Below are 12,112 nucleotides of genomic sequence, written 5' to 3' on the forward strand. Positions count from 1 at the left end.
AGCTGCAAAGTCAGAACATAGAGGCAACATCAGTACATAGAATAACAAGTCGTGCAACCAACCAACCTACGAGGCTCATAAGAGTGTTTACAAACACAGAGACAACTGCCAGGAATGCTGTTGACAACGGTGTCAAAATTTTCAATCAGAGAAAGAGATGTGCAAATGCTTCCAATATGACCACAAGGCGAAGGACTGCCCGAACAATCTCAAATGTAGACGATGTGGCGGAGAGCATGTTATAAGAGAATGCGATGTTGCTCCAGAAAGTGCCAAATGCTCTAACTGCGGAGAGAGTCACTCTGCAAATTATCGAGGCTGCTCCAAGTACCAAGAAGCACGAGCCAGCAGCTATGCTGATGCAGTGAAGAGCAAGGCCCACTCTAGTCCACAAAGCTCTCTGAACAAGATCGAAGAAGTCCTCAGCAACATCGACAAGAGGCTCGAGAAAATAGAGAGCAACCTCACTGAAAGGGTCCAAATACTTGAGAACAAAGTGGCTGAACTAAACAACAAGATCAATCTGGCGGAGCAAAGAGAACAAAACAGCATGACAATTATTGCAGCCATGATACAATGCTTCTTCGACTCCCCAAAGCAGAAGATAAACATCCTCCAGGCTCTAAACGTTGTCTCTGGTCATAACTACAGCCAAGTTAAATATGATGCAAAGATTAGAGAATTCAAGCATCAATTCGCAAGCCAACGATCATCAACTCATCATGGCAAACCTTAAAGTAGCTCAACTGAACGTCAGAGGCTTGAGACCAAAGCTCAGAGTTATTGAACCAATTTTATTAGACAAGGGCATTCATGTAGCCTGTTTTAACGAGACAAAAACGAAGCAGCCTCCTCATCTGCGAAATTTTATCTTAGCTGCAAGCATTAACGACAATATACATGGCTCAGCCATATATATAAGAGAGGGACTAAACTACTCACTGCTAGACAACAAATTCGTCAAAAACAACTCTAAAACCAACGAGAAGCTGCATATAAGACTCAAAGAATCTGATGTTGACATTACTCTGATATACTGTTCACCCGGCAATGAGATTGAAGCAAGTCACTTGGTCATGCACAATACAAAATGCATAGTGGTGGGAGATTTTAATCTCCAGAACATAAACATCAACCCTATGTCCACAAAGAGCGATGCAACAGGTCGAGTCGTTGAGGAACTTCTGGATGAAGAATACATACTTCTGAATAACGACTTCCAAACGCATGAGAAGGGATCCGTTTTAGACCTGCACCTGTGCTCTAAGCCTTTGGCAAAACACTTTGTGAAGTTCGAAATATTTGAAGAGACTCTGAGCGACCACTATATGACCATCAGCGAATTTAACCTGCGAGTTCCAAAATCTAGATCACTGCGGCCAAATTGGAAATGCTTCAGAGAGAAAGTGAGTTGCTACAGAAGCCAGTATGCAGATTTGAACAGCAGAGCAGAAAGCATAGCAACCCACATTAAGACGTGTTACGAGAGCAGCCTCAAAGAAGCTAAGCCAATACAAAACAAAGAAATAGTCGCGCTCACCAGAAAGAAACACCAGCTGCAGAGAAAAGTCAGAAAGCTGAGAAGACTGGGCATGAGAGGATACTCAGAGGAGAGATACCTCACATCAGAGCTCAATAGAACATCGAGAAAGCTCTCACAATCACTAATACAAGAAGGGCAGAATCAAGAACTGAAGATGGTGGCCAGCATGAACTCAAATGGGAAGGGCATCGATTTCTGGAAGGCTTACAAGAAACTCACGCAATCTAGTAAGAGCAATGCAAACCAGCTCAAAATTAGCACGCAGGAGGCAGCAGATAAATTTGCTGAGAAACTGAAACAGAATATGAGAATGCATGAGGCTGTCACTCAGGAAGCTGAAGAGATTGAAGATCTAGTTGAAACATGCGTGAACGAGAATGAAATAGCACAGTTTCGCCTGCCCCCTAACCACCGCGAAACTACAGTCGAGGTTGAACAACTGAGAAACATCATCAAAGGGAGGAAAAACACAGCTCCAGGACCTGACGGAATATCGTATAAAATATTGAAACAGCTACCAGACGCAATAATGAAAGAACTCAGTGACATAATACAAAGCTCTCTAAAAGATGGAATTGTGCCTGACTGCTGGAAAAGATCCAATGTCTCTATGCTGCCCAAGCCAAATAAAGACCACTCTGATCTCAAGAATTACAGACCTCTCTCCCTCACAAGTTGCATCGGTAAATTGTGCGAAGTTGTTACCAAGGAGCACTTAAACAAGCACTGTGAAAGTAACGATATCTTCACCAAGGCGCAAGGCGCATACAGAGCAGGTCGCTCTACAACTGATAATTTACTCTGTTTAAGCGAACATATTTTCAATGAAGCCCTCTGGAAGCAGCCAACCGCAGCAGCTTTTCTCGATGTTCAGCAGGCATTCGATGCGGTGTGGCATAAAGGACTAATCTATAAAATGCAGCTAAACAAAGTGCCAGAGTGGATCATAAAATGGACCGTAAGCTATCTCAAAGACCGAGAGCTGACTGTAATATACCAACAGGCTGTGGCCAACAGCTTTAAACCAAGTGCAGGAGTACCACAGGGCAAAAGTCTCTCAATATGCAGATGATATTGCAATATACACGAGTGGCAGAAACTGTAGAGCAGCTACTTTCAAACTACAGAAGGCTCTCAACTCACTGGACATGTGGTGCAACCTTTGGAAAATCAAAATTAATCCCGAGAAAACAAACTTCATGCTATTGACCAGAAATAGAGACAAAAGCCACCACCATCTCAAACTGCAAGACGTAATTCTAAATCCATCGAAGTCGTCTACTTTTCTCGGAGTTGAGTTGAATGATAATCTAACTTGGGCGGCGCAGATCAGGAAGATTGAAAACAAGATGTTTGGGAGAATAAATGGACTCATGATGCTGAAAGCGAAAGGTGTCAACTCTAAGTGCCTCATATTACTATATAGAGCAACGATACGACCAATTATGGAGTATGCTTCGCCGGCATGGGCGAATGCTCCCAAGCACAGCATCATGAGACTTCAAAGAAAACAAAACAAAGCCATAAGAGTAGCATTAGATCTACCCAGATGGACGTCGTCAGATGAGCTACATAACGCAGCAAACCTTCCCAGAGTGAGCACACTTCTAGCCCAGAGAAATATACAATACCTCAAGAGAGCTTCTAGCAACAACGCAGCAATAAGAGAACTGATCCAAGATCAACTTACTAACACGACCACTGAACTCCAATACATTACACCTGTACAGACGATACTGTTTGAAACAGCGAAAAATAGACTCGACAATATGGGCAGTCCCTAGGACTTTTTATCGCAATTTCAATTCAATCAATCTTTTCTTTTAATCGACTTTCTATCTCTTTCTGATGGCCTGTGTGTTTTATGGAGCAACGGACATATGGAACATATACACAACATATACACAACAACACTCATCATCTTCTTCTTCTCTTCTTCACTTTTTGGTGGCCTAATCTCAATTCTGACTCTGCGTCTTTCTCTTTGCAACACGAGCAACGCAAGACGTCTAGTTGGGTTCCATGACTGAGAGCACGATCTGAGAAAGAACAAACGAAGACAAGAGACGGGTTTGAAAGGCTCAATCTCAGCGAGCCAAAGAAATTCAAGTCCCCCCCTTGGGAGACTTACAGCCTCGGTACAATGGGTGCCCCAACCCAACCCAACACAACTACAACTACTACTAGTAAAAGAGGAGCAGCAGAGGACAGCAAGAGGAAATGGCACCCAAAGTGAGCGGCAAAGCAGTGAAGAAGGCAGGCAAGGCACAGAAGAAGCCCTCTGGTGACAAGAAGAAGAAAAAGAAGAGGAGAGAGACCTACTCCCTCTACATCTACAAGGTGCTGAAGCAGGTCCACCCCGACACTGGCATCTCCTCCAAAGCTATGTCGATCATGAACTCGTTCGTGAAGGATATCTTTGAGAGGATAGCTGGAGAAGCTTCGAGACTGGCCCACTACAACAAGCGATCAACCATCTCAAGCCGGGAGATCCAGACTGCAGTGAGGCTCTTGCTACCAGGAGAGTTGGCCAAGCATGCTGTGAGCGAGGGAACCAAAGCTGTGACCAAATACACCAGCTCCAAGTAAAGTCCGTTGCTACTTAAGCAACAACATACAGGCCTTTTTAAAGGCCACCAAACCTTTTGAAGTTAACTTAATAGCTGCAATGGAGCTCAAAACAAGCTAACTTGAAGCTAAAAACCTTGTTTTCAAAGTTGCCGGTACCCTTATTCTATGCATTTTCGAGCTATAGCTAACTCGAGCTCAACTTAGCTAGCTTGAGCTTGAGCTAGCTAGTTTGAGCTTGAGCTAGCTAGTGTGAGCTTCAGATAGCTAGTGTGAGCTTGAGATAGCTAGCTCGAGCTTGATAGCTTGAGCTTGAGCTAGCTGGCTTGAGCTTGCTAGCTTGAGCTTGCCAGCTTGAACTTGAGCTTGCTGGCTTGAGCTTGAGCTTGCTAGCTGCAGTTAGAGCTAACTTGAGCTCTCTGCCAATCAGAGTGCGAGAAAAGCGCTCCCAAATAGCCTAACAGTGGCAGCCAATCAGAGAGCTAAAAAATCAAAACTGCATAGATTATAAGTACCTGCAGCTCTGAGCAGAGGTGAAGGTCCGAGCAGGCTTGCTCGGGCATAGGCGAAGGTCCGAGCAGGCTTGCTCGGGCATAGGCGAAGGTCCGAGCAAGCTTGCTCGGGCATAGGCGAAGGTCCGAGCAAGCTTGCTCGGACCTCCGCCTATGCCCGAGCAAGCCTGCTCGGACCTTCGCCTCTGCTCAGAGCTGCAGGTACTTATATTCTATGCAGTTTTGATTTTCTAGCTCTCTGATTGGCTGCCACTGTTAGGCTATTTGGGAGCGCTTTTCTCGCACTCTGATTGGCTTAGCAACATAAGGGTTTTTGGAGCGCATTTTTAACTTAGGTAGCCATATGTGAGTCTGGGTAACAACCATTTACAACAGACGAAGAAACAAGACGAAGAGAGATGTCAGGCAAAGGAGGCAAATCGAAGAGCGGCAAGGTGGGAGCTAAGGCCAAGGCCCGATCAAGCCGAGCTGGACTGCAGTTCCCGTGGGCCGAATCCACCGATTCATCCGCAAGGGCAACTACGCTGAGAGGGTGGGAGCTGGAGCCCCAGTGTACCTTGCTGCTGTGCTTGAGTACTTGACTGCTGAGATCTTGGAACTTGCTGGCAACGCTGCTAAGGACAACAAGAAGTCGAGAATCATCCCCCGACACTTGCAGCTTGCTATCAGAAACGACGAGGAGCTGAACAAGCTGCTGCAAGTAGTGACCATTGCTCAAGGTGGTGTGCTACCCAACATCCAAGCAGTGCTCTTGCCCAAGAAGCAGTCTTCCTCTCAGCCCAAGTCTGACAAGAAGTAAAGAAGCTTCTAGCTTGCTACTTCAACACCGGCCTTTTTAAAGGCCACCAAACCTTCGAAGTTACCTTACTGGCTTCAGCTTACTACCTAGAAAGCTCAAATTAAGCTAAATGTCTTATTTTAAGCTCGAATTGAGGTATTTGAACTTCATTCATAAACCCTTATTTGGTTCAGCCAATCAGATTGCGAGAAAGTGTTAGGCTATTTGGGAGCTCTTTTCTCGCACTCTGATTGGCTGAGAGCTCAATATACTGTTAGGCTATTTTGGGAGCTCTTTTCTCGCACTGTGATTGGCTGAAAAAGTGACGTGATATGACGTGGAAGCCGTCGTGCCTACGTGGCTGTTTTCTCACACTGTGGTTGGCTAAGCTCAATATGGGCTTTTGAACGACTTTTTATATTTAGGTAGCAAAAAAGTTGGGTGCCCCAACCCAACCCAACACAACTACAACTACAACTAATAAAAGAGGAGCAGCAGAGGACAGCAAGAGGAAATGGCACCCAAAGTGAGCGGCAAAGCAGTGAAGAAGGCAGGCAAGGCACAGAAGAAGCCCTCTGGTGACAAGAAGAAGAAAAAGAAGAGGAGAGAGACCTACTCCCTCTACATCTACAAGGTGCTGAAGCAGGTCCACCCCGACACTGGCATCTCCTCCAAAGCTATGTCGATCATGAACTCGTTCGTGAACGATATCTTTGAGAGGATAGCTGGAGAAGCTTCGAGACTGGCCCACTACAACAAGCGATCAACCATCTCAAGCCGGGAGATCCAGACTGCAGTGAGGCTCTTGCTACCAGGAGAGTTGGCCAAGCTTGCTGTGAGCGAGGGAACCAAAGCTGTGACCAAATACACCAGCTCCAAGTAAAGTCCGTTGCTACTTAAGCAACAACACACAGGCCTTTTTAAAGGCCACCAAACCTTTTGAAGTTAACTTAATAGCTGCAATGAAGCTCAAAACAAGCTAACTTGAAGCTAAAAATCTTATTTTCAAAGTTGCCGGTTACTTATTCTATGTATTTTCGAGCCATAGCTAGCTCGAGCTCAACTTAGCTAGCTTGAGCTTGAGCTAGCTAGTTTGAGCTTGAGCTAGCTAGTGTGAGCTTCAGATAGCTAGTGTGAGCTTGAGCTAGCTAGCTCGAGCTTGATAGCTTGAGCTTGAGCTAGCTGGCTTGAGCTTGCTATCTTGAGCTTGAGCTTGAGCTTGCTAGCTTGAGCTTGCCAGCTTGAGCTTGCTGGCTTGAGCTTGAGCTTGCTAGCTGCAGTTAGAGCTAACTTGAGCTCTCTGCCAATCAGAGTGCGAGAAAAGCGCTCCCAAATAGCGTAACAGTGGCAGCCAATCAGAGAGCTAGAAAATCAAAACTGCATAGAATATAAGTACCTGCAGCTCTGAGCAGAGGTGAAGGTCCGAGCAGGCTTGCTCGGGCATAGGCGAAGGTCCGAGCAGGCTTGCTCGGGCATAGGCGAAGGTCCGAGCAAGCTTGCTCGGGCATAGGCGAAGGTCCGAGCAAGCTTGCTCGGGCATAGTCGAAGGTCCGAGCAAGCTTGCTCGGGCATAGGCGAAGGTCCGAGCAAGCTACCTCTAAGCTCCAAAATTGCCAAAACCCTTATTCTATATAACTCCTCAAAAACTCTCAGCCAATCAGAGTGCGAGAAAAGCGCTCCCAAATAGCCTAACAGTGGCAGCCAATCAGAGTGCGAGAAAAACGCTCCCAAATAGCCTAACAGTGGCAGCCAATCAGAGTGCGAGAAAAGAGCTCTAAAATAGCCTAACAGTTGATTCAAGCTCTAAGCCAATGAGAGATCACTAGTTCGGGGTAGTTAAGCAACGATTTTGAGCAAAAATATCAAACCAACTACAACTACAACTATCACTACAACAGACGAAGAGAGATGGCAAGGACAAAGCAGACTGCAAGGAAGAGCACGGGAGGAAAGGCACCTAGGAAGCAGCTGGCAACAAAGGCTGCGAGGAAGAGTGCACCCTCAACTGGTGGAGTCAAGAAGCCGCACAGATACAGGCCAGGGACTGTTGCACTGAGGGAGATCAGACGCTACCAGAAGTCAACTGAGCTGTTGATCAGAAAGCTGCCCTTCCAGAGGCTTGTGAGAGAGATTGCCCAGGACTTCAAAACTGACCTGAGGTTCCAGAGCACTGCTATCATGGCCCTCCAGGAAGCAAGTGAGATCTACTTGGTCAGCTTGTTCGAGGACACCAACTTGTGCGCCATCCACGCCAAGCGAGTTACGATCATGCCCAAGGACATCCAGCTCGCCAGGCGAATCAGAGGAGAGCGAGCTTAAAAAGCTATCAGCTCTCCAACCCAAAACGGCCTTTTTAAAGGCCACCAAACCTTGCAAGTTAACTAACTAGCTTCAAGCTAGCTTATAATAAGCTCAAAACAGCTTATAGCTCTTATTTTGAGCTTGAGTTGAGGTATGCCAACATTTTCTAAAACCCATATTTAATTCAGCCAATCAGAAAGCGAGAAATTCAAAAGTGAATAGAATAAGTGTTTATGCAGTTTCTAGCAGCTGTAAGGTACGAGCAAGCTACCTCGGAGCCTGAGTAATGTACGAGTAAGTTACCTCGGCCTTCGGAAGCTCCCTAGCTGCAGAAACACTTATTCTATGCATTCTTGATTTTCTCGCTCTCTGATTGGCTGAGCGAAATATGGGTTCTTGAAAGGTATCTCTATGGCTCGTTTTAAGTTGAATTAGGGGTTTTTGAAGGTGTCAGCTCTCGACCAATCACATTGCGAGAAAATACAGTGAGCCGCCCTAGTTAGCTGGCAATTTGGGTGTCGAAATCGACTTTCTACAAACCAACAGCAACAACTACAAGAGATGTCAGGACGAGGAAAAGGAGGCAAGGGACTTGGCATGGGTGGAGCAAAGAGGCACAGGAAGATCCTGAGGGATAACATCCAAGGCATCACCAAGCCAGCAATCAGACGATTGGCACGACGAGGTGGAGTGAAGCGCATCAGTGGACTCATATATGAGGAGACCCGAGGTGTGCTCAAGAACTACTTGGAGAGTGTGATCAGAGATGCTGTCACCTACACCGAGCATGCCAAGAGGAAGACTGTTGTTGCAATGGACATCGTCTATGCTCTCAAGAGGCAAGGCAAGACCCTCTACGGTTTCGGAGGTTAAGCTCTGAGCAGCTCTACCTCAACACAAACAGGCCTTTTTAAAGGCCACCAAACCTTCTAAAGTTACCTTACTAGCTAGTAAGCTCAAGCTATGTAGCTAGCAAGCTCAAAACAAGCTAATTGTCTTAATTTAAGCTTGAGTTGAGGTATCTGAACTTTGTTCAAAAACTCTTATTTCTTTCAGCTAATCAGAGTTCGAGAAACTGTTAGGCTATTTGGGAGCTCTTTTCTCGCACTCTGATTGGCTGACACTGTTAGGCTATTTGGGAGCGCTTTTCTCGCACTCTGATTGGCTGAGAGTTTTTGAGGAGTTATATAGAATAAGGGTTTTGGCAATTTTGGAGCTTAGAGGTAGCTTGCTCGGACCTTCGCCTATGCCCGAGCAAGCTTGCTCGGACCTTCGCCTATGCCCGAGCAAGCTTGCTCGGGCAAGCTTGCTCGGACCTTCGCCTATGCCCGAGCAAGCTTGCTCGGACCTTCGCCTATGCCCGAGCAAGCCTGCTCGGACCTTCGCCTATGCCCGAGCAAGCCTGCTCGGACCTTCACCTCTGCTCAGAGCTGCAGGTACTTATATTCTATGCAGTTTTGATTTTCTAGCTCTCTGATTGGCTGCCACTGTTAGGCTATTTGGGAGCGCTTTTCTCGCACTCTGATTGGCTTAGCAACATAAGGGTTTTTGGAACGCATTTTTAACTTAGGTAGCCATATGTGAGTCTGGGTAACAACCATTTACAACAGACGAAGAAACAAGACGAAGAGAGATGTCAGGCAAAGGAGGCAAATCGAAGAGCGGCAAGGTGGGAGCTAAGGCCAAGACCCGATCAAGCCGAGCTGGACTGCAGTTCCCCGTGGGCCGAATCCACCGATTCATCCGCAAGGGCAACTACGCTGAGCGGGTGGGAGCTGGAGCCCCAGAGTACCTTGCTGCTGTGCTTGAGTACTTGACTGCTGAGATCTTGGAACTTGCTGGCAACGCTGCTAAGGACAACAAGAAGTCGAGAATCATCCCCCGACACTTCCAGCTTGCTATCAGAAACGACGAGGAGCTGAACAAGCTGCTGCAAGGAGTGACCATTGCTCAAGGTGGTGTGCTACCCAACATCCAAGCAGTGCTCTTGCCCAAGAAGCAGTCTTCCTCTCAGCCCAAGTTTGACAAGAAGTAAAGAAGCTTCTAGCTTGCTACTTCAACACCGGCCTTTTTAAAGGCCACCAAACCTTCGAAGTTACCTTACTGGCTTCAACTTACTACCTAGCAAGCTCAAATTAAGCTAAATGTCTTATTTTAAGCTCGAATTGAGGTATTTGAACTTCATTCATAAACCCTTATTTGGTTCAGCCAATCAGATTGCGAGAAATTGTTAGGCTATTTAGGAGCTCTTTTCTCGCACTCTGATTGGCTGAGAGCTCAATATACTGTTAGGCTATTTTGGGAGCTCTTTTCTCGCACTGTGATTGGCTGAAAAAGTGACGTGATATGACGTGGAAGCCGGCGTGCCTACGTGGCTGTTTTCTCACACTGTGGTTGGCTAAGCTCAATATGGGCTTTTGAACGACTTTTTATATTTAGGTAGCAAAAAAGTTGGGTGCCCCAACCCAACAACCATTTACAACAGCAAGACGACAGATGAGGAGCTAGATGAAGAGTTCGCAGTATAACACTTTCTCAGCAACGACGATAAGCCGACTTAGTTAATCTCTTAGTCTCTTTTCCAAGAGGCGAGGCTTTAGTTGCGCGCCACCCCCCCTCCCAAAGGCCTCCTGCCAGAACTGCGTTGCCAATCTACACTACGCGGGAGTTGAGTCTGAGTCTACGCGGGACGACCCGGGCACCAAAGCACTTACTCCTGAGCTAGCTCGCACTAAGTCAAGAGTACCTGGTGCTATAAGTTAGAGTGTTGGCGGTACCACTTGCACTTCGGTTCCGTCGAGAGCACAAGCCCAGGTTTAGACACCAAAGGGTTGGCGTACTCTCACGAACGCAACACTCGCCACCCCGAGCATCCTTTTCAGGAAGCTCGAGCTAGCTCAGTCGACCTGCAAGCTCCCTGGTGTACCCCCGTACCAAGAAGAATTCCCTCGAACACTAAGCCCTAGTCTGAAGCAAAGGAATCCCGGTGTTAGCCGTCCTGAGCTGAGGGCTTGATTCTAGCACTACGGCCTATAGATAGGAGGTAAGCTGCTAGTTTCACGCTTAGTGAGAGGGGGACCGAGCAAGACGCCGCGAGGACGATCTAAGAAAGTGCTAGACGCCGCGATCCCAGACGAAGAAAGTGCAAGACGCCGCGATCCCCGACGAAGAGAGTGCAAGACGCCGCGATCCCAGACGAAGAGGGTGCAAGAAGACAACTCTGCCCACATAGTGGGTGAAGACCAGAAGCACCGCCTGGAAGTGCCTCTCTCCCTAGCCTCTGACCCCTCAGTACACGAGTCCTTCTGCTGAATACTCCCAATGGCACACCGAAACCCCCTCGCTCGACCCTTCTTCCCCAACAGCTCGATGAACAACGCAGTGAACTGCTCAGATGCCAACCAGAGCCTAAATATGACCGCCTTGACCAACATTAGCTCAGTCAGTCAACAAGGAACCAAGAGGAAAGCCCAAGACAGTGGTCCCCGAACAAGCTCCAAAGTCCGACGAACCCAAAGTGACAAACCCAAAGTGATCTACTTCTCCTTTGACACACCAGTACCGAGCCTCAAAGACTTCAACCTGAAGCTGATTGCCCTGACCAACTGCCAGAACTATGGAGAACTAAGGAAGTCCAAGAACGGCAAAGGCTACTCCATCAAGCCAAAGACCACTGACATAGCCAAGACAATTACCCCGAGCAAAGTTACCGCAGCCTTCCCCAACAGCAAAGTGAGACTGAGCACCATGACCACCAACAACTCAAAGCCAAGCTTCGTGATCACTAACATCGATCTCGATGTACAAACTGATAACATCAAGACCGAGCTACAGAGCCAACACATTGACGCTGAGACTGTGCACAAAATTACTAGCAGAGCTACCAACAATCCAACCCGACTAGTTAGAGTGTTCACCACCTCTGAAGCCAACGCAAGAGAAGCGGTAGAAAATGGGGTCTCTATCTTCAACCAACGCAAGAGATGTGAGAAATCAAGACAAGAGCCTCAAGTGATCCAATGTTTCAAGTGCCTCGAGTTTGGACACAGGAGCCATGAATGCTGTAACAGCCTAAAGTGTCGAAGATGCGGAGGCGAGCATCTCGCAAAAGACTGCGCACAAGCTGAACAAGAGACTAAGTGCCCAAACTGTGGAGAGAACCACTCCTCCAACTACCGAGGATGTGTAAAGTACCAGGAGGCAAAGTCAATCAGCTATGCTCAAGCAGTCAAGAAGAGCCAACCAGAAACCTCTACCGCTTTCACGAAGATAGAGAAGATGTTAGAGACAATGAATGAGAGACTCAGCAACATCGAAGACAAACTAACGCAGAGAGTAAAGACCTTAGAAGACCAAACAGCCCAGCTGACCATAAAGACAAGTTCAATCGAAAACAGCCAACTGAACAAC

General features: G+C 47.1%; 5 protein-coding genes and 1 pseudogene across 5 annotated transcripts; all 6 read left to right on the top strand.

Annotated features, from left to right (window-relative positions):
* Positions 1–3,715: 3,715 nt before the first annotated feature.
* On the top strand, positions 3,716–4,152 carry LOC142350894 (histone H2B.3-like). Its single transcript, XM_075402897.1, has one exon. It carries the CDS (start codon positions 3,764–3,766, stop codon positions 4,130–4,132), a length of 369 nt encoding a protein of 122 aa, XP_075259012.1. The 5' UTR covers positions 3,716–3,763; the 3' UTR covers positions 4,133–4,152.
* An 801-nt stretch (positions 4,153–4,953) lies between these two features.
* On the top strand, positions 4,954–5,493 carry LOC142350915 (histone H2A, embryonic-like; annotated as a pseudogene).
* Positions 5,494–5,868: 375 nt separating this feature from the next.
* On the top strand, positions 5,869–6,299 carry LOC142350877 (histone H2B.3-like). Its single transcript, XM_075402861.1, has one exon. It carries the CDS (start codon positions 5,916–5,918, stop codon positions 6,282–6,284), a length of 369 nt encoding a protein of 122 aa, XP_075258976.1. The 5' UTR covers positions 5,869–5,915; the 3' UTR covers positions 6,285–6,299.
* A 976-nt stretch (positions 6,300–7,275) lies between these two features.
* On the top strand, positions 7,276–7,770 carry LOC142351002 (histone H3-like). The gene has a single exon (XM_075403042.1). The coding sequence runs from the start codon at positions 7,310–7,312 to the stop codon at positions 7,718–7,720; it is 411 nt and encodes a 136-aa protein (XP_075259157.1). The 5' UTR covers positions 7,276–7,309; the 3' UTR covers positions 7,721–7,770.
* A 478-nt stretch (positions 7,771–8,248) lies between these two features.
* Positions 8,249–8,603, top strand: LOC142350785 (histone H4-like). The gene has a single exon (XM_075402740.1). The coding sequence runs from the start codon at positions 8,264–8,266 to the stop codon at positions 8,573–8,575; it is 312 nt and encodes a 103-aa protein (XP_075258855.1). The 5' UTR covers positions 8,249–8,263; the 3' UTR covers positions 8,576–8,603.
* A 565-nt stretch (positions 8,604–9,168) lies between these two features.
* LOC142350784 (histone H2A, embryonic-like) lies at positions 9,169–9,762 on the top strand. Its single transcript, XM_075402739.1, has one exon. The coding sequence runs from the start codon at positions 9,336–9,338 to the stop codon at positions 9,735–9,737; it is 402 nt and encodes a 133-aa protein (XP_075258854.1). The 5' UTR covers positions 9,169–9,335; the 3' UTR covers positions 9,738–9,762.
* The last annotated feature ends 2,350 nt before the right edge of the window (positions 9,763–12,112 follow it).

The sequence above is a fragment of the Convolutriloba macropyga genome, chromosome 12, assembly GCF_964194025.1.
Source record: "Convolutriloba macropyga chromosome 12, txConMacr16.3, whole genome shotgun sequence".
Lineage (NCBI taxonomy): Eukaryota > Metazoa > Xenacoelomorpha > Acoela > Convolutidae > Convolutriloba > Convolutriloba macropyga.

Excerpts from the sequence above, each read along its gene's own strand:
- LOC142350784 (XM_075402739.1), top strand. The coding sequence starts at position 9,336 with ATGTCAGGCAAAGGAGGCAAATCGAAGAGCGGCAAGGTGGGAGCTAAG.
- LOC142350785 (XM_075402740.1), top strand. The coding sequence starts at position 8,264 with ATGTCAGGACGAGGAAAAGGAGGCAAGGGACTTGGCATGGGTGGAGCA.
- LOC142350877 (XM_075402861.1), top strand. The coding sequence starts at position 5,916 with ATGGCACCCAAAGTGAGCGGCAAAGCAGTGAAGAAGGCAGGCAAGGCA.
- LOC142350894 (XM_075402897.1), top strand. The coding sequence starts at position 3,764 with ATGGCACCCAAAGTGAGCGGCAAAGCAGTGAAGAAGGCAGGCAAGGCA.
- LOC142351002 (XM_075403042.1), top strand. The coding sequence starts at position 7,310 with ATGGCAAGGACAAAGCAGACTGCAAGGAAGAGCACGGGAGGAAAGGCA.